General features: G+C 49.4%; 6 protein-coding genes across 6 annotated transcripts; 2 read left to right on the forward strand and 4 right to left on the reverse strand.

Moving 5' to 3' along the window:
• Positions 1 to 111: 111 nt before the first annotated feature.
• On the reverse strand, positions 112 to 518 carry CLAFUR5_03908 (uncharacterized protein; the record flags this gene model as incomplete). The annotated part of the gene is made up of 2 exons (XM_047903056.1): positions 112 to 132; positions 180 to 518. The coding sequence occupies 2 exons, from the start codon at positions 516 to 518 to the stop codon at positions 112 to 114; spliced, it is 360 nt and encodes a 119-aa protein (XP_047761306.1).
• A 1,197-nt stretch (positions 519 to 1,715) lies between these two features.
• Positions 1,716 to 2,180, reverse strand: CLAFUR5_03909 (uncharacterized protein; the record flags this gene model as incomplete). Its single annotated transcript, XM_047903057.1, has 1 exon — positions 1,716 to 2,180. The coding sequence occupies one exon, from the start codon at positions 2,178 to 2,180 to the stop codon at positions 1,716 to 1,718; it is 465 nt and encodes a 154-aa protein (XP_047761307.1).
• Positions 2,181 to 2,796: 616 nt separating this feature from the next.
• On the reverse strand, positions 2,797 to 3,216 carry CLAFUR5_03910 (uncharacterized protein; the record flags this gene model as incomplete). Its single annotated transcript, XM_047903058.1, has 1 exon — positions 2,797 to 3,216. The coding sequence occupies one exon, from the start codon at positions 3,214 to 3,216 to the stop codon at positions 2,797 to 2,799; it is 420 nt and encodes a 139-aa protein (XP_047760562.1).
• Positions 3,217 to 3,696: 480 nt separating this feature from the next.
• CLAFUR5_03911 (Importin-11) lies at positions 3,697 to 6,873 on the reverse strand (the record flags this gene model as incomplete). Its single annotated transcript, XM_047903059.1, has 1 exon — positions 3,697 to 6,873. One exon carries the CDS (start codon positions 6,871 to 6,873, stop codon positions 3,697 to 3,699), a length of 3,177 nt encoding a protein of 1,058 aa, XP_047760561.1.
• An 850-nt stretch (positions 6,874 to 7,723) lies between these two features.
• On the forward strand, positions 7,724 to 8,624 carry CLAFUR5_03912 (uncharacterized protein; the record flags this gene model as incomplete). Its single annotated transcript, XM_047903060.1, has 2 exons — positions 7,724 to 7,919; positions 7,975 to 8,624. The coding sequence occupies 2 exons, from the start codon at positions 7,724 to 7,726 to the stop codon at positions 8,622 to 8,624; spliced, it is 846 nt and encodes a 281-aa protein (XP_047760564.1).
• A 344-nt stretch (positions 8,625 to 8,968) lies between these two features.
• Positions 8,969 to 10,343, forward strand: CLAFUR5_03913 (NADP-dependent alcohol dehydrogenase 7; the record flags this gene model as incomplete). Its single annotated transcript, XM_047903061.1, has 3 exons — positions 8,969 to 9,466; positions 9,539 to 9,741; positions 9,848 to 10,343. 3 exons carry the CDS (start codon positions 8,969 to 8,971, stop codon positions 10,341 to 10,343), a joined length of 1,197 nt encoding a protein of 398 aa, XP_047760563.1.
• Positions 10,344 to 16,929: the final 6,586 nt, after the last annotated feature.

A 16,929-nucleotide genomic window follows, 5' to 3' on the forward strand; every position in this document is an offset into this window, starting at 1 on the left:
ATCACAGTCGTCGTAGCTTGAGCATAGACCTGTAATACTGATAGGCTGTAGTCTGGCCTCAATGTCGGCAGAGATGACATCAGTCCCCGGAGTCCGTAGATTCTATCGCGTTCATCTGAAACATCGAAGCTGCTGGCCACGGTCAGCAAAGTGTCGGGCAGTGTCTGCTGGAGCTTTACGACGTTGTAGCTGTGGATGACCGCGTCAAGCTGCATGACCCATTGGTCTCTTTGTGCTAAAGGGAACCAGCCGTTGAGAGCTGCGTGTCGCACAGCCCTCAGCCCTCGAATCAGAGTCCAGAAGGGTATCTGCGCTGAGCCTGAGTGCACGATGGGGATCTTTGCAAGCATCGCTTCCTGGTATACCCACAGTCTAGTCCACCATGCGCTGCGCAGGATGTCCATGATGTGATCCTCGCTCAAGTTAGAGGCAGCTATCTGGTCTTGGATGGTGGACCCGTCCGCAAGTTTCCTCATGCCCTCAAAGGCAGATAACGTGAGCAAGCTGCCTTGGCCCATGTGAATATGCACTGTATGAGCTCGACTATATATCCCATGTACAGGCAATATCACGGAAAGCTGAACAGAATATGGCATCATGCCAGAGGCTCACTGCGTCCACATGGGGGGCGGACTTTCGGCAGTCACGACTTCTGTACACGGCTGTTGTACGGCCAGTCCTTACCTATGGCAGCCAAGTGTGGTCCTTAGGCGAGAGGGCCTGCCCATCAAAGGGACTCGTCGCGCCGTTAGCGAAGATCCAAAACCAATGCCTAAGGAAGGTCACCGGGGCATATAAGTCGACACCAACAAGGATGCTTGAGCACGAGACCGCCATACCGCCGATCGACCTATACATCCAGGGACTACGGACCTCCTACTTGGGCAAGTCGGCACAGTACCCAGTACAGAAGGTCATCGCCAGTGCAGTCGCAAGGGCCCGCGAATCAGTACCAGCGCACAAGGGCATTCGACCCGGAAACGAGCCGAACTACCGGGCAAGGGACGAACAGCTAGCAACACAATGGGAAGGTGAGAAATCGATTGTAGAGCAACTATGGAAAGAGAGGTGGAACAACCAGGTTGTAGGGCATAGTGGACGCCCTCAGCCAGCGGGACAACCTAAGGAATGGTCAGCTACGAAATCCGCGGTCAAGCACCCCCCGAAGCTCATCCACTACCGCCTTACGAGGGCACAGAGTAGCATAGCAACCCAACTGCGAAGCGAACACATCGGCCTCCAGGGGTACCTATCATGGAGGAAGGTTCCAGAATACACGAATACTAGCTGCCCCTGTGGCTATCACTCCCAGAACGTACGGCACGCACTCCTCGTCTGTCCGAGGTGGTCGCTAGGAAGGGGGGAGTGGATGGCAAAGGCGAGGAACCGGACGATTGGGGCACTTCTTAACAACGTTGAGGACCTACGGCGCATTACGAACTGGATACTAGAGAAGGGCTGGCTAGAACAGTACCGCCTAGTAGGAGCAGTGCAGGAAGAGAGGAGACGGCGCAGCGCGACGAGACCGGCTGGGAGCGGGGGCTAACGGGGTAGTGACATGGACTACGCACGTTCAGAGGGAAAGCTAATCTAGACAAGGAGAAGTCGGGGGCGGGAAGGGTTTTCACCTATTCGGGGTTCCCTTTGTACATAACAATAGATATATACCTGCATAGGCCGAATAGGGTCCTAGAACAGGGGAATGACAAATCTATCTATCTATATATCCCATGCATAAGTGAGACTATATGATTACGCTCCCCCGTGTTGGTCTGATCGATGCAGATAGCATCTACCCATAGTGGTCGTGCAGTGACGCTGACCAGTAGAGTCAAAGCTTTCTGCAGGTTTCGTGTTATCGCAAGTGTCTGACCATCGATCGTAATGTGCATTGACTTTGCGTGACTACCCCAGACATAAGACAGTGCGTCGTATTGGATCTTGGAGTCCTCGAGGCGAGCTTGGCTGAGAGAGCCGATGAGATCTCCTTCATCGTTCGCGAAGAACCGCAAGAGTCGAATCTCAAGAGTCGCACGATCCAGGTGTCGGTACGACAAGAGCGGTTCGACACCAGGCGTGGACACAAACGACGACGTTTCCATCTCTTCGATATCGCCATCTAATCCCAGTGCCACCGGCCGACGCGCTTCAAAGCGCCAGTCAGAGATGACGTACGACATACTCTCAACGAGTGTGAACAGCAGGAGGATTATGGCGAACAGGAGACTTGACCTTGATTCATGCTGCACAAACGCGGAGCTCGAGCTACCAATACGCCTCTGCAAGGATTAGCAAAGTCGCGGAATCGTGACGAGCGGGCTGCACGGAGTGCCGCATAACGGCTACGTCGACGATTTGTGAGCTCAAAATGGGCGCAGGTAGTAGGGAAGGGCTGTCAGACAAGTGTGTCGTAGACGTCAAAGCTAGACAACACAAGTTTCCTTTCGTCTGTTCTCACTCGTTGTCTTCGCCCCGCGCAGTCATCCGGACGCGACTATTCTAGTCCAAGCCGACATGCGAGGCGCGCGCGTGTGCATTGACCCCTGCCTCTTATATTGGAAACCTGCACAATGTCTGTTCCCGGCACACGCGCCAGGACGTGAGATCCTACATACAACGAGAAATCGCTCGCCGAAAACGGAAGACCTTGCATGCATGGCGGTGTTTGTGCCACTCATGCCCAGTATTCATCATGACAGTCCGGTCTGGAATGGCCACGAATGAATTCATCATTACTACCACCTCTTCTCGAACCTCGGCCACCACTCAGATCCCGCCCCTATCTTCCTCCTCTTATCAGTCCGCCATAGTAACACACTGCTCTCCGCTCTCCCCCCCACCCACCCCAATCCCGACACTCGGACTCCCCAACCCAGGCGGCCCGCTATCATGCCTATAATACCTAACCCTCGGCTGCTTCGACGACCTCCTGGTCCTCTCCCCATCCGATGGCGAGTCCGCACCAGCATGTAAACTCGCATGCGATGGACTCGTATGCACCTTCCCCTGCCGCTCCACCATCAACTGCCCATTAAGATCCGACACCTGTGCCTGCAAGATGATAACTTGCTCAGACAACTCATTGACCTGCTGCTGCAGAGCCACTAGCAGCTCTTTCAGCTCGATGCTATTGCGGCGTAGGTTGGCGGTGTTGTTGGCGACCATGACGAGGAGGGATTCGCCGGTGTTGGTGTTGGTGGGATTGTGGAGGTCCATTTTGATGTTTTGCTTCTTTCGTCGGAGCTATGTGTTTGATCGATTTAGTGCCATGCTGTGGATAGTGAGATCTCGAGTCAAGCTGTCGTGACTGTCAGGAGATGTTCAGCGCCGACGTCAGCGACTAGGACGAGGCTGTGAGGAGTGTCAGGGATGCTGGCTTGGCACGCAGTCTAGAGCGAGATCCCCGCTGCCGGAAGACCGTCTTGAAGCTTTGGGACCTGCAGTGCAAATGGTTGTACGATAGAGCTGTTTTGTAATGGGGACATTATATCGAAGTAGACATTGTGCCCTGACCAACTATCAGCTACACGATTCGGTATCTGCCCAGCCTGAGAGAGGTTCTTCAAGCGCACCAGAAGCACGCGCGCACCAGGGTCACCAATTCTTGGACGAAAAGCGGACCAGGTCATACGACCAAGAGCAGGGCTAGCCTAAAGTTGATTTCGTAACGTCCGCTTGCCGGGATGCATCAATCTTCTAGATGATGCCAAGAGCCGAGAACCCCTTCACGACATCCTGATCCACATTCACCAACCACTGCGCCCGGAACTGCTCATACCCACCACTCGCAGCAATAGTCTGCTGCAGATAATGCTTGATCCATTCCGGCAGATTGATGCTGTGGACCTGATCACTATCCGCCAGTAACCGCCTTCGAACATCCTCTGGTGCCTCGGGGCCATCGGTGTAGCCATTCGAGGGCCCGCTGCGTACGAGTGAGTCGCCGCCTACATCTGCTGCATCCTCTCTCAGCTCAGTGACGACGTCAGTCCATGTTGTCATCAGACTTTGCAGGCTCATCAGGATGAACGGTTGGCCGGTCTCGAGCAGTTTTGTGAGTGCGAGGCACATTAATTTTCGTCTGCTGGGGTCGCCGATGTTCTCGAAGTGGGAGAACCATTCTTCGAGTAGCCACTTCATCAGTGCTTCCAGTGGCTGTTGCTCGGAGAATGCAACAGATGCGGAGTACTGCAGGGTATGCATGAAGCCGTCCAGAGAGCACAAGATGGCACGAGCGAATATCGCAAAGTAGTCGGTCTCGACGATGCCAGCGACTGTAGCCTCTTTGGCATTTGGCCCGGTGGTGCAATGTGCCAGGTAGCTACCACGAAGGGCACGAATCAGCTTTGGAAAGAGACCGACATCTCCTGTCTCTGGATCTGACGCCTGAGCGAGCTCGTACATGATCATGAACGAGGCGTCATTGAAGTTGCCTAATGGAAGTGTAGAGGCGACGTCTGGACTCTGACTGTAGCGAAGTATGGTCTCGAGCAGAGTACAGACAGATCCATTTGCTTCTGGTCGAAGTGAACCCATTAGCTTCGAAAGTGCAATAAACATAGCAGGTCGAACTGGCGCAGATAGCATGTGCTGTGGTGCGAGAATGAAGTACGACTCTGTTATCTCCAGTGCTTTCCGCAGACCGTCTGAGCCAAGCTCGTAAAGTGGATAGAGGTACTGCACGAGGTCAAGGAGCTGAGGCGAAGCCGAGTCTGTGGGTGTCTGTACCAGGACGGCTCCCCAGAGCTCTAGTGCGTCTTCGAGCAAGTAGACTTGTGTTTCCGAGCCTGGCTCAACGGCACCCTTAATGATAGGGAACACCAATGGATGCAGTGGCAACGAGTCGCCTTTCATGGCATTGACAAGTCGTGCCAGTACGGTCAGTACAGCTTGCTTCATCAGATGCTCCTCGCCAGAGTCTTCCCAAAGACCTGGTAGCAGGCTCACAATGCGCTCGGCGAAGGGTGTGATGTGGCTATCGAGCCTCTCCACAAGCGCACTGATGGTGTTCAGCAGTGCCATCTTGGTATCCGTCAGCTCGACTTCCCCGATCAGCTGCATTAGCTGTGTGAGCACGGTTTGGGCGTAGGGCAAGAATTGTTCTGGCTTGAACTCCCAGTCATTTGCGATGTTCAAGAACTGTCGTCCCGCCGTAACTCGCACAACCTGATCGTTGAGCTGGTCGTCGGGATTCAATAAATGCTGGAAGATCTGATACACCAGGGGCTTGCTTTCATCTGATATCTTGATCGGAATCCACTGCGCAAGAAGGATTGATGCACGACGTCTCAGTATGTTATAGCCGGGAGCTTCTTTCTGAACCTCGACGACAAGGACATCCCTGACGAAAGCGTCGAAGTCGAGCTGCTCATGCACGACTGCTGCGGAGAGACCAATGGCTGTATACACAGAATCCTTGAACAGCACATCGTCATTCTGTTGATTCGCCACCGAGTAAAGGACACTCAACAGAGGTTGAACGATGATGTCTTTGTAGTTGATGGCGAGGTCCAGGAAGAGCTTCTCCGAGCATGAGCGCACAGAGAATTCCCAGTCTTCCCCATCGCCTTCTTCACGCTTCTCCCACTCTTCGGGCTCTTCTTGCCACTCGCGCAAGTCACTAGCTCTGAACACGAAGAACTTGGTGACCAGAGTTTCCATGGCTTCGCGGACGAAGCTCTCGGTCAGAAGTGTCTGCTTGAGTACGTCGGTCGCACGTTTCTTCTCCTCTTTGTCTTCCGGTGTCTTGTATTTGAACGTCTGAGTCGGATTATGCACCATCTTAACACAGGCGCGGATCAACAATAAGCCTTTGAGAGCGATCTTCTCAGTGAAAGGCTTGTCGTCTGAGGCATCGCCGTCAGTACCGATTTGCGTACTTCGCGAAGCCGCAACAGTGGCTTCTTTCGAGCCGAAGACGTTCCCAAACTCCTTCACCAGACTCCAGTACGAACTCGTCAACTCGAGTGAGTTGGGGAGAAGGGCGAACGCAGCAGGATGATCGCGTGCCATTTCGTGGTGGAGCTTTGCGAGTTGTACAGTATGCTTCCCGAGTAGCACAACTGCTTCCTGTGGGAGGCCACTATTGGATGCCGAGGGTAAGGATATGAATGAGCTCAAGTGGTGCAACGTTAAAGTCCAGAAAGAGACCACATCTGCATCACGGTTGGGATGCTCGTAGCCAAAGATCAATAACCGCCGAAGGGCTTTGATAGCCAGAAGACCGTATTCCATGTCCTCGGCGGTAGGCTTATGCTGCCATGCATCGACAGTACGAGCGTAGATGCCGCCGACCACAGCCAAGATTTCCGGCGTTGCTGCTTGCAAGTACTGTCGAGTGCGCTGTAACCGGCCAGTGGAAAGTTCCTTGATAATGTGTAGCAGCGTCAGCAGCGCATTTCGCGACCGGACTGGAGTCATGCCTGGCCCGCGCATTGCATCTAGAAAGCACGAGATGGCCGCCGGCCAGTCATTGGGGTACTCATACCTGGCGATCTTCGCAACAACCAGCGCGGCCTGCAAAGCTAATCGCCTGTCCTCCTGGCCGAGCGCTCCTTCCAAAAGCCATCCTCGTATGACTTGCTTGTCGCTACTTGACACGGCATTCGTTGCAGTTTTCCGCCAGTACTTGTCGATGCCGTTCTTGAGTTGGATGATGGCCAGATAGCGGACTTCGATGGGCAAAGCGGTAGTCAGATATGCCTCTTGTAAGCCGCGGTAGTAGCCAGGTTCTTTCTCCCATTGCGCGAGCTGCTTCGTCCCGGTCTGGATCTGGTTCGGATGCGAGGAAGACGCTGCTTGTAAGGTGGAAACGATGTTCTCTGTGGAAAGTGGATTGGCCTCGCCGGGCACCTCGATGGTGAAGGAAGGCATATTACCTGGCGTCCTATTGGGAGTCTTGTAGAGTGTTGTAGAGATCCTTTTCTGGATTCTGCGTGAGATATGGTCTCTACCGCCTAGATCTGCGATGCTCCACCATCCTGGCTGGTGAGTCGATATGTGATGTTTGTTGTAGCCGTGTCGGTGTTTGTGGCAAGAAGAGCCGATGTGCGCAGACCAAAGTGTGCTAGCGCGAGCGGATCATCCCGCTCGTGCGTACCTCCAGCAAATTTCGACGCGCTGCATCCTTCCTTTCTCTTCTTCAACCATGAAAGTATTACGACGCAGTGATGGAATTAGGCATGTCGAGTCTCTTCCCGTTGAGCGAGATGTTGAAATGGCTGCGGAGAGCAACAGCCGCTTTCAAGAAGCAATTCGAGCAGTAAATTCGTCTTGTCTCCCGTTAGGCGAGCTACAATCACAGCATCACATGATGAATGCACAAAGCTCTGAAGCTTGACGACGCCACCGCCGCGTGACCTCTCTCATCACCTCTCATCGCGACCGGCATCCGGCAGCGACATCTACGAGTACACGACTCCGCACTTCCCTTGTCTTACTGTCTCGTACCTGCCCACCAACCTTCCACTTCCAAGCCTCCTCATGTCCTGCAGCACCCACCCAGCACTTGACACTACCATCCACGGCAAGAACCACCACTCGTCCGCCGCTGCAGCCGTGACCATGGCTGCATAGGCTTGCGCGGGTTGTCACGCGAGCAAAGATGGCCTGCCTGGAAGGACTCAAGTCCAGTGAATAGGTGGCCGTACCATTGCAACATCCCTCCATTACCTACGGACGACACCATCCATCATTACAGACACCCGCGACGACATCGAAAGTCATGGCACCACGTCATAAGAAGATGGCCTCAGTCGCCAGCACAGCTCCCTCCTCCGCCATGTCCTCGCGCATGACTTCGCGCGCTTCTTCGCCAGCGCCCACAAAGAGACAGCCATTCCGCTTCTTCGACCTACCGAGCGAACTGCGGCTTAGGATATACGAGTATGCGCTATGGACACCGAAGCCGGTAGATCTGGGTGAGCAGAAGCACAAGATCACGTCTGAAGGAGCAACTACTAACGAATGCCGCAGTCTCCGACAACTTCCGCACGATTCTGCCACGCCTCGCACTCTTCCTCGTTTCTCGCCGCATGCACAGCGAAGCATACCCTGTCTTCTACGCCCAACCGATACGCTTGTTCCCGGATGCACGCTCGCGCTTCTACAAGACCAAGAAGCCACTGTTGCAGCGACTTCCGACCAAGTACCGCGAGGCAATTACCACACTTGAGCTACAGCTGGGCCCGGGCTGGTCACGGATTCCACTGAATCAGAACACGCGATCGCAACTCGGCCTCATGGAATGCAAGAGCTTAAGAACATTGAAGGTCTTCATCGAGCTGGATCCTACCAACGACATGATCTTCGAGGGGTTCCGCGGGGACAATGCGACCTCAGACACTTACAAATGGCACTGCGTTCAGCTCCTGGCCGGCATCATGGAGCAAGTGCCAAGTTTGGAGGTCGTTGAGTTCGATGCATACCCGTCTGTTGCAAAGAATGGACCTCTCGTATCAGCATTGATCAGGAAGGTCAAAGAAGGAGGAAAGAAGTTGGTCTACGGACCACTGCGACGGTGGGACAAAGATGACAATGAGCCAGGTCTTATCGGGTTGGAAGCAGCTATGGCGAGCATGGTTATTGGAAGTAACGCGCCGCAGTCTGTCGCTGTGACAGCTTAGAGAGCATGCGATTGTTACCATAGAGTGTTTCCCTGCATGCATGTTGGGAGGATCGCTTCCAACTGAAGTACTTCCCTCCGTCGTGTGGATGTCATGACCTAGGGCCGCTCAGTACATAGCCCTGAGACATGACATTATACAAAGAGACGCTGCGTCTGTCAGTCGTCTCCTGGGCATCGAGCATTCACAGGATTATCCAGGCGAGCGACACGCGGATAAACAGTTTAAGCGCCGCCCGCACTTCACCTCGGCAATGCGTCAATGCATCCACTCGACATTAAGCTGTCGATTCGTGAACATCACCAAGCTCTGCTAACATTGACCATATTACTCTTGTACATCGCATGTCACTGCAACCTCTTGGACTCAGAACAAGTATCGCTCACTCTCCCATCTTCCTCCATTCCTTACCTCCCTCTCCCCCACCCACCACCACAACCATGACCACCTCCGAAAAGATCCTCCAACCCACCGACTTTGTCGGCTGGATGGGCCTCGACAACAAAAGCTCCCAAGGCACCATGGTCTGGCAACAATTCCCCGACCCCAAGCCCTTCGAAGAAACCGACATCGACATTGAAATCTCCCACTGCGGAATCTGCGGTAGCGACATCCACACGCTGCGATCGGGCTGGGGGCCTACGCCGTATCCGGTCTGTGTGGGTCATGAGATTGTGGGTAAGGCGGTGCGGGTTGGGAGCAAGGCGGAGAAGGGGATTAAGGTTGGGGATAGGGTGGGGGTTGGGGCGCAGAATGGGGGGTGTTTGAGGGGGGATTGTGAGGAGTGTAGTGAGGGGTTGGAGCAGTATTGTGGGAGGAGTGTTAGTACTTTTGCGGATAAGGTGAGCGGTGCATCGTGAGGGCAGGGTGGTGGATAGGGCAGTCCTTTGGTGTACTGACCTGCATGCTTGCAGTATCCGAATGGAGGCACTTCGTATGGTGGTTATGCGAATTACCATAGAGCGCCTTCGCATTTCGTGTTTAAGATTCCGGATGCGATACCGTCGGCTGAGGCGGCGCCTATGCTGTGTGGTGGTATCACGGTCTATTCGCCTCTGGTAGACAATGGGTGCGGTCCTGGTAAAAGAGTTGGAATCATAGGCGTGGGCGGTCTGGGGTGAGTACTCCGGATGTCAGGGCTGTGTGTATCGGCATACCTTGCGCCGTTGCTCAGCGGACCCCAAGCAAGATCCTCAAGCACAGCTAACATGCTTCCCTCACAGCCACTTCGGACTCCTCTTCGCTCGCGCTCTCGGTGCTGACAAGGTCGTCGGCATCTCCCGCAAAAACAACAAACGCAACGATGTTCTAGCGATGGGTGCAGATGCTTACATCGCCACCGAAGACGACAAGAACTGGCACAAAACCCACGCCCGCTCCCTCGACTTGATAATCTGCACCGTCTCCTCCCCCAAAATGCCTCTCTCCCGATACCTCCAGCTCCTCCGCACAAAGGGCACTTTTATTCAAGTCGGCGCACCAGAGGATAAGTTGCCGGACATGAGCGCTTTTCATTTCATAGGGAAAGGTGTGAAGTTTGGAGGAAGCATGATTGGGAGTCCGAGGCAAATTGAGGAGATGTTGGAGCTGGTGGCGAGGAAGGGGATCAAGCCGTGGATCTCGCATTATGATATGAAGGATGCGAATAAGGCGGTGGTGGATTTTGAGGAGGGGAAGGCGAGGTATAGGATTACCTTGGAGAATCGGAGGGATAGGTGAGGTGGTTCGGGAAGTATCGAAGCAATGAGGTCGAGCACCTGTGGGATCAAGATGGGATCTGGCGTAAAGTGCTGACCATTTCATCAAGGTGATCTGCCGAGATGCGATTCCAAAGCTTATCTTCCTGGTTGCTTCGCTCAAAGGAGATGCGAAGATCTTGCTTTCTTGATACGAGGGTTGGTCCTTCCAGACAGCTTGTCCTCTTCGTCCTTTTCCGTCCGCAGTATCACAGAGACATATTTCAACGCAAATCCACAGCAACGCTCAGAACAGCAAAGCGTAGGGCTCCCATGTCCAATCGGTGAATTACTCCGACAGTGACAATTATGTCAAGAATTACTACGACAGGGACCATTATGTATTTCTTACTCCGACAGGGATCTGCAGGGTATCCATATTACTGCCATAGGGACCATTATTGCCACATCGTCGCATTCTCACCCTAACGTATTTAACCTACTCTCCTATTCCAGCAGAGCACGTTAAGTAAGTTAGGGCAAGGCCAGAAACGCATAGCCTTATGAAGGCGAATGATCGTGAGCTACTAAGCTATAAGCAGGTTAATCGTAGAGGTGAATGAACGAGAGGCACGAGCAGGGCAATGAGAGGATACGAGTAGGTTAATCGTAGAGATTGTTGAACAGGTTCGGATCGATGGCAGTGGAGTGGAGTAAGAGATTAATCTTCAACTGACTAATTGCACGAGTATGTAGCAATATATCAGGAACCAATGTGTTGATTATGTTGGACGTCTATCTAAGCTAAAGGGGAGAGAAGGTATCTCCCTACAGGCTGAGTCATCGTGGATGCCTCAGGCTGCCAGATCACTTCCTAATTGTTGACCCCCTTTGAGATGCTACATCTTAACAGAGATGAATATACGAAAGGCACGAGTAGCGCGAGCAGGTTAATTTAGTAGAGGTAAATAAACGAGAGGTACGAGTAGGGTAATAAGACGATACGAGTAGGGTAATAAGACAATACGAGTAGGTTTATTACTATACCGGCGTATATTTACTTAAACCCGCGGGTACGTACCTAGACCTCGCGCCCGCTAACTAATTCGACTAGCGGCTTGGCGCCCGTATATAACTCTCGCGCCCTCCGCGCCTCCCTTAGATAGAATATCTATTCGACTTGTACCTTACCCGACTACGTACTTATACCTACTTATAACACTTCGAATAGATTATTACTAACGTATAGAGAGATAGAGAAGCTACATTCGGGAGATTATAGAGAAACCGCGATAGTATATAAGGAAGTACTAAGATTAGGTGTCGTACTTACTAAGTCGTACCTTAAAGTAGATTATAGCTAATATAGTAATAATAGCGAGACAGACCGGTACCGGCGTACTAGGCGTAAGTATAGAGAACACTAATAGACGCGTTTATCGCGCGTTCCTTAATAGATCATCCTTCTTTACTCTACTATCCGATCTACCCGATAACGATAGCGCGAACCCGGCGACGTAGACTTAAGGACGTAAAGAGGATATCGTAAACAGGCTCCTCGACGAGAATAACTAGTACCGTAAGTAGTATAAGAAGGTATTCGACTAACTTAAGTCGATTAAGGAAGAGGAGGTCGAGATAGAGCTAAACTTAGCTAACCTATATAGGGCGGAGTTTATCGAGGATAAGATAGAAGATAAGGGTACTAAGGTACCGAGGAAGAGGAGGGTTACTATCGATAACTTCTAGGAAGCCTTCGACTCGTTAAACGGGTTGAATATAGACAAGTTCAAGAAGACGGTTAATAACTATCCCTAGTAGATCTATAAGACCCTCTATAATATCGAGTCCGATTACCGACGTACGTATAAACTTAATACTACGCTCGATATAGCTAACCGTATTAACCTCTATAAGGCGTAAGATACTAAGGACTAGATAGACCGACTCGAGGATATAATTAATACGGAATAGGCGACTAGACAGTCCCTAGAAGAGGAGGTTACGCGACTAAAGGAGGAGGTCGCTAAGCGCGATAATACTATCGTTATTGACCTAGACGAGCTTATAAGGGCTAAAGATATAAAGAAGGTGTATTGTACGTAGTATAAGGTAGCGGAGAGTAAGCTAGCAGAGACCGAGACTAAGCTCGTAGTAGCCGAGAAGCGTATTACTAAGCTTAAGAAGTAAGAGAAGGACCGTAGCCGGTCTAAGGAAAAGTAAGACCTACTACCTTAGCGAACCGAGTCTAAAGAGTTACTAGAGCGTCGGTAGAATAGAGGCAAGCCTAATAAGAAGAAGTCGGACCCGGATTTATCGGACTTATTAGACGACGAGGACGACGGTAATAAGGGCCGTAAGAATAGCCGTAAGGACGGTAGTCGTAAGGGTAAGAAGAATCGCCCGAGTACCGACTTAGTTAGTAACCCTATCTCCGTATATACGACTTACGACGCCGATATAGCTACTAGTATTAAGTCCTCTAATATAAGGGCGCGCGTACTATAGGGCCCGAACGAGATAGTTATTGTTCTACGAAGCTACGAAAGAGGAGCGCGAGGCGCGGCAAAGTTATAAAGCAAAGCTAAGCCGCGCTAACCTAATACGGAAGGTCCGCGGTTCAGCCGGGCCGACGTAGCTATAGTAAGGGGTTACGGGCTACCCGTAACAGTACCCCCCCTCCTAAAACACGCCTTAGTCCTCTAAGCGTTATACACCTTATAAGGCTACTTGCCTATCGAGCTCTATAACCGCGCGAACGCCTAATTATCCTCTAGTGCCCTATTGTTATCCGATAATATCGTATTCGCTCTATTAAGACTATTCTCGACCGGCTTCCTTTAAGAAACATATTGCCTAGTTAGCTAGCTTGACCTAGACCTAAGTCTGTCTTCGGCTAGCACTCGCGTATAATCCTTATAACTAAAGTTAGGTATTATTATAGGCTCTATAGGCTCTACTCGAGTATCGAAGATATACGGAGCAGATTCTATTAGAGGTAAGGCTCGAGGCGACTTATTTATAACGATGTCTTTCGGAATGACCCTGATCGTATTAAGCCCGAGCACCTTAGTAGCTAGTAGGGACTAGTTAGATAGAGCTACGAAGCCTATAGGCGTAGACAACTCCGGCCGGTTATAGTGAAAGTCTATAATAGCGGCGGCTACGTAGTTAAGGATATCCTCTATAGGTTACTAGGTCTTACTATCCTCCTCGTTCTAATATCTAGCCTATTTTACCTTATACTATATATCTACCTTACGCTTATACCCCTTCTTCACCTTGCCTACCCGCTTACGGGTATATATATTAAGTGTTAAGATGTAGTATCTCAAAGGGAGTCAACAATTAGGAAGTGATCTAGTAGCCTAAGGCATCTATAATGACTCAGCTTGTAGGGAGATACCTTCTCTCCCCTTTAGCTTAGATAGACATCTAACACAATTAACATATTGGTTCCTAATATATTGCTATATGCTCGTGCTATTAGTCAGTTGAAGATTGATCTCTTACTCCACTCCGCTACTATCCACCCGTACCTGTTTAACATTAAGGATCTTTTCCACCTCGTATATATACGTAGGTGCTACTACTATATCGGCTACTATATTAGCCTCGGTAGTATTAGGTTCGATAGTTATCGGTAGTAGCGGCGCTAGATACTACCCTTTAAGTAGTAGGAAATCGGGGTAGTCGGCTCGTTATAGTAGTAAGGTATAAAAGTAGTTAGTAAGCCCTACTAGAGCGTCTAATAGTTTCAGTCGATAAGAGAGTCTAGCCGGCATAACTTCCGCAATCTAGTAAGGGCCGGTATATCTCCTATCTAGCTTCTTAGATAGTCGAGTCGTACGGATGTTCTTAGTACTAAGATATACCTAATCACCTACCTTATAGTCTAGAGGAATGCTTCGGTAGCGGTTTACTACTTCTACTTAGAGAGCTTATAACATTCGTATATTCTCTTAAAGATGCTTATAAAGCTCGTAAATTCGACGTATAAAGGTTTCTACTAATCGCGTATCTAGTCGCTAGAGAGTAGTTAGTCCTCCCTCTATTCTAGCGTTTAGGTCAACTCGCTCTATAAACTTAGGGTTGTAGCCTAAGGTGGCGTAGAACGGCGACATACTAGTAGTCTCGGACGGGTAATTATTAATCGCGAACTAAGCAAGGTATAGCTATTCTACCTAGTCATCCAATGCCTTATTAGTAAACATACGAAGATACTGTTCTATCGCCTAGTTAGTACGTTCTGACTATCTATTAGTTTCTAGGTAATACGAAGAACTTAGCTTACGATTTATACGGAGCATCTTATAGTGTTTCTTCTAGAAGGTAGTAACCTACTACTTGCTACGGTCTAATATAATAATGTTAGGAAACCCGCGCCGACAGAACATATGTTTAAGGAAAAGCCTTGCCGTATTCTATACTGTTATTACGCTAATAGGGATCAGCTCGACTTCCTTAGTAAGCCTATTAGTAACGGTTATAATGTTGTTATAGACTATACCGTTAAGAGTACTATCTAGGAGTCCGATAACGAAGTAGACTACAATATGTTTCTAAGGCCGATCTAGAATAGGAAGTGGCTATAATAATCCTAGTGGCTAGGAGTATAGAGATTTTGTTATACGGTAGGTACGGTAATTCGCGGTATATCTACGTACGGATTTCGCTAATCTAGGCTAGTAGACTTCACGTGCTACGAGTTTATAAGTACGAGCTCGTCCTAGATAGCCTACTACTAGAGCGTCATAGTTTATCTTGATTATCCTAGTCTATAAGGCTTAGTCATTTAGTACCTATAAGCTCTAGCCGTCGTATTAATTTCGAATATATAGTAGGTCGCTATCTACTTTATAGTGTACTAGGTGAATCTTCGCTCTCTATAGTAGTATAGGAGTACGGTCTTTCTATAGGTCCTTGATCGCGGTCTTAAGCTCGTTATCGGTTACGTACGCCGTCGACATTCGATACTCGAGTTCGGCTTCCCGTTAACTTTTACGCGTCGCCGGTTATTTAGTAGGCGCATCTCGTTCTATAGGCATAAACTCTTTAGCTTTAGGGTCTAGCTATACTAGTTCCTCTTCTTCCGGCGTATCTTCTACTATTGCCTATAGTAAGGCGATCTTAAGGAATCGCTTAGGAGGTAGCAATGTCTAATGCTAATGCTAGTTCCGAGAGTCGTCTACCCCTTACGAAAGGTCCTAGCTACGTCTCGTCAGGCTGTCTAGCTTTATACCCTAAAGTCCTAGATAGTATATTATCTTAAAGTTGAACTGTAGCAAGAACTTAGCCTAACGCGCTTATCGCCGATTCAGCTACTTTGTCTTTATAAAGTATTCTAGGTTCTTATAGTCGGTATAAATCTTGACTAGCTATAAGTCCTTATTATCTGCCTCGTAGGCGAGCTTGAGTCTCTATTCCTTAAAAGCCTTAATAATAGCTAATAGTTCCTTGTTATAGATTTTATAATTGTACTCCTATAGACTCAACTTCTTCGAGTAGAAGGCTATAGGATATAGCATACTATTCTCGTTATACTACGAAAGTACGCCGGCGTTTATAAAATCTAAAGAATCTGTCTCTACTACTGTTTCCCTAGCTAGTACGTAATGTACGAGTATGCCGGCTTTACTAAACGTAGCTTTCAAATTGTTAAAGGCTCGTTAGCAATCTAGTGACTATTGAATCCTTCTGTTCTTATAATTACTTAGTCCGTCCGACTTGGTCAGGTTTATAAGAGGAGTAGCTATACGCGAAAATGCTTCGATAAACCGCCTATAGAAGTTAGTAAATCTAAGGAAGGCCTAGACATCCTTTAGGTTCTTAGGAGCGTCCTATATCTAAATACATTCGAGTTTCTTAGGGTCTATCTCGATACCGTTAGGGGTTATAATTAGCCTAAGATACTTCACCTTCTATTAGTAGAATTCGCTTTTGTCGATATCTACTATAAGTCCTATATCGCGCAGCTTAGTAAGAACCTTCCGCACGTGTTCAATATGCTCCTCTAAGGTGTTACTAAAGATAAGTACGTTATCTAGGTAGGCCGACATAAAGTCGTCTAGGTGTTCTTATAAGACCTTATTAATATATAATTAGAACGATGCTGGTCCGTTATATAAGCCGAATAGTAACACTAGACACTCGTAGATGCCGTATCGTGTCGTAAACGTCGTTAACTACTCGTGCCCTTTAGCTATCCGTAACTTATTAAAGGCTGCTATAATGTCTAGCTTCGTAAAGTACTTCTTGCCGTATATACGGTTAAGCGTCTCTTATATCAAGGGAATCGGATACCGGTTCTTAATAGTGATCGCATTTAATCCTCTATAGTCGATATAAACACGTAGCCTACCTCTAGGCTTACGTACTACTAGTACTAGTGTAGGAGACTAGCTCGTCTTTTGCCCTACTTTCCGTACCTTCCCTTTAGATATTTACTCGTCTAGCTATTTCTTAACTGCCTCGTTCTCCTTCTTAGCTAGGCCGTAGGGCTTGCGGTATAGTAGCTCTTATAGACTATTAGGCTTAATATAAATCTTATAATCTACGCCTAGTCGGTAAGGTAGGAGTCCTTTATAATCCTTAGCTAAGAAAGCGTCCGTAATATTATAGTACATCGG

This window comes from Fulvia fulva, chromosome 4 (genome assembly GCF_020509005.1).
Source record: "Fulvia fulva chromosome 4, complete sequence".
Classification (NCBI taxonomy): Eukaryota; Fungi; Ascomycota; class Dothideomycetes; order Mycosphaerellales; family Mycosphaerellaceae; genus Fulvia; species Fulvia fulva.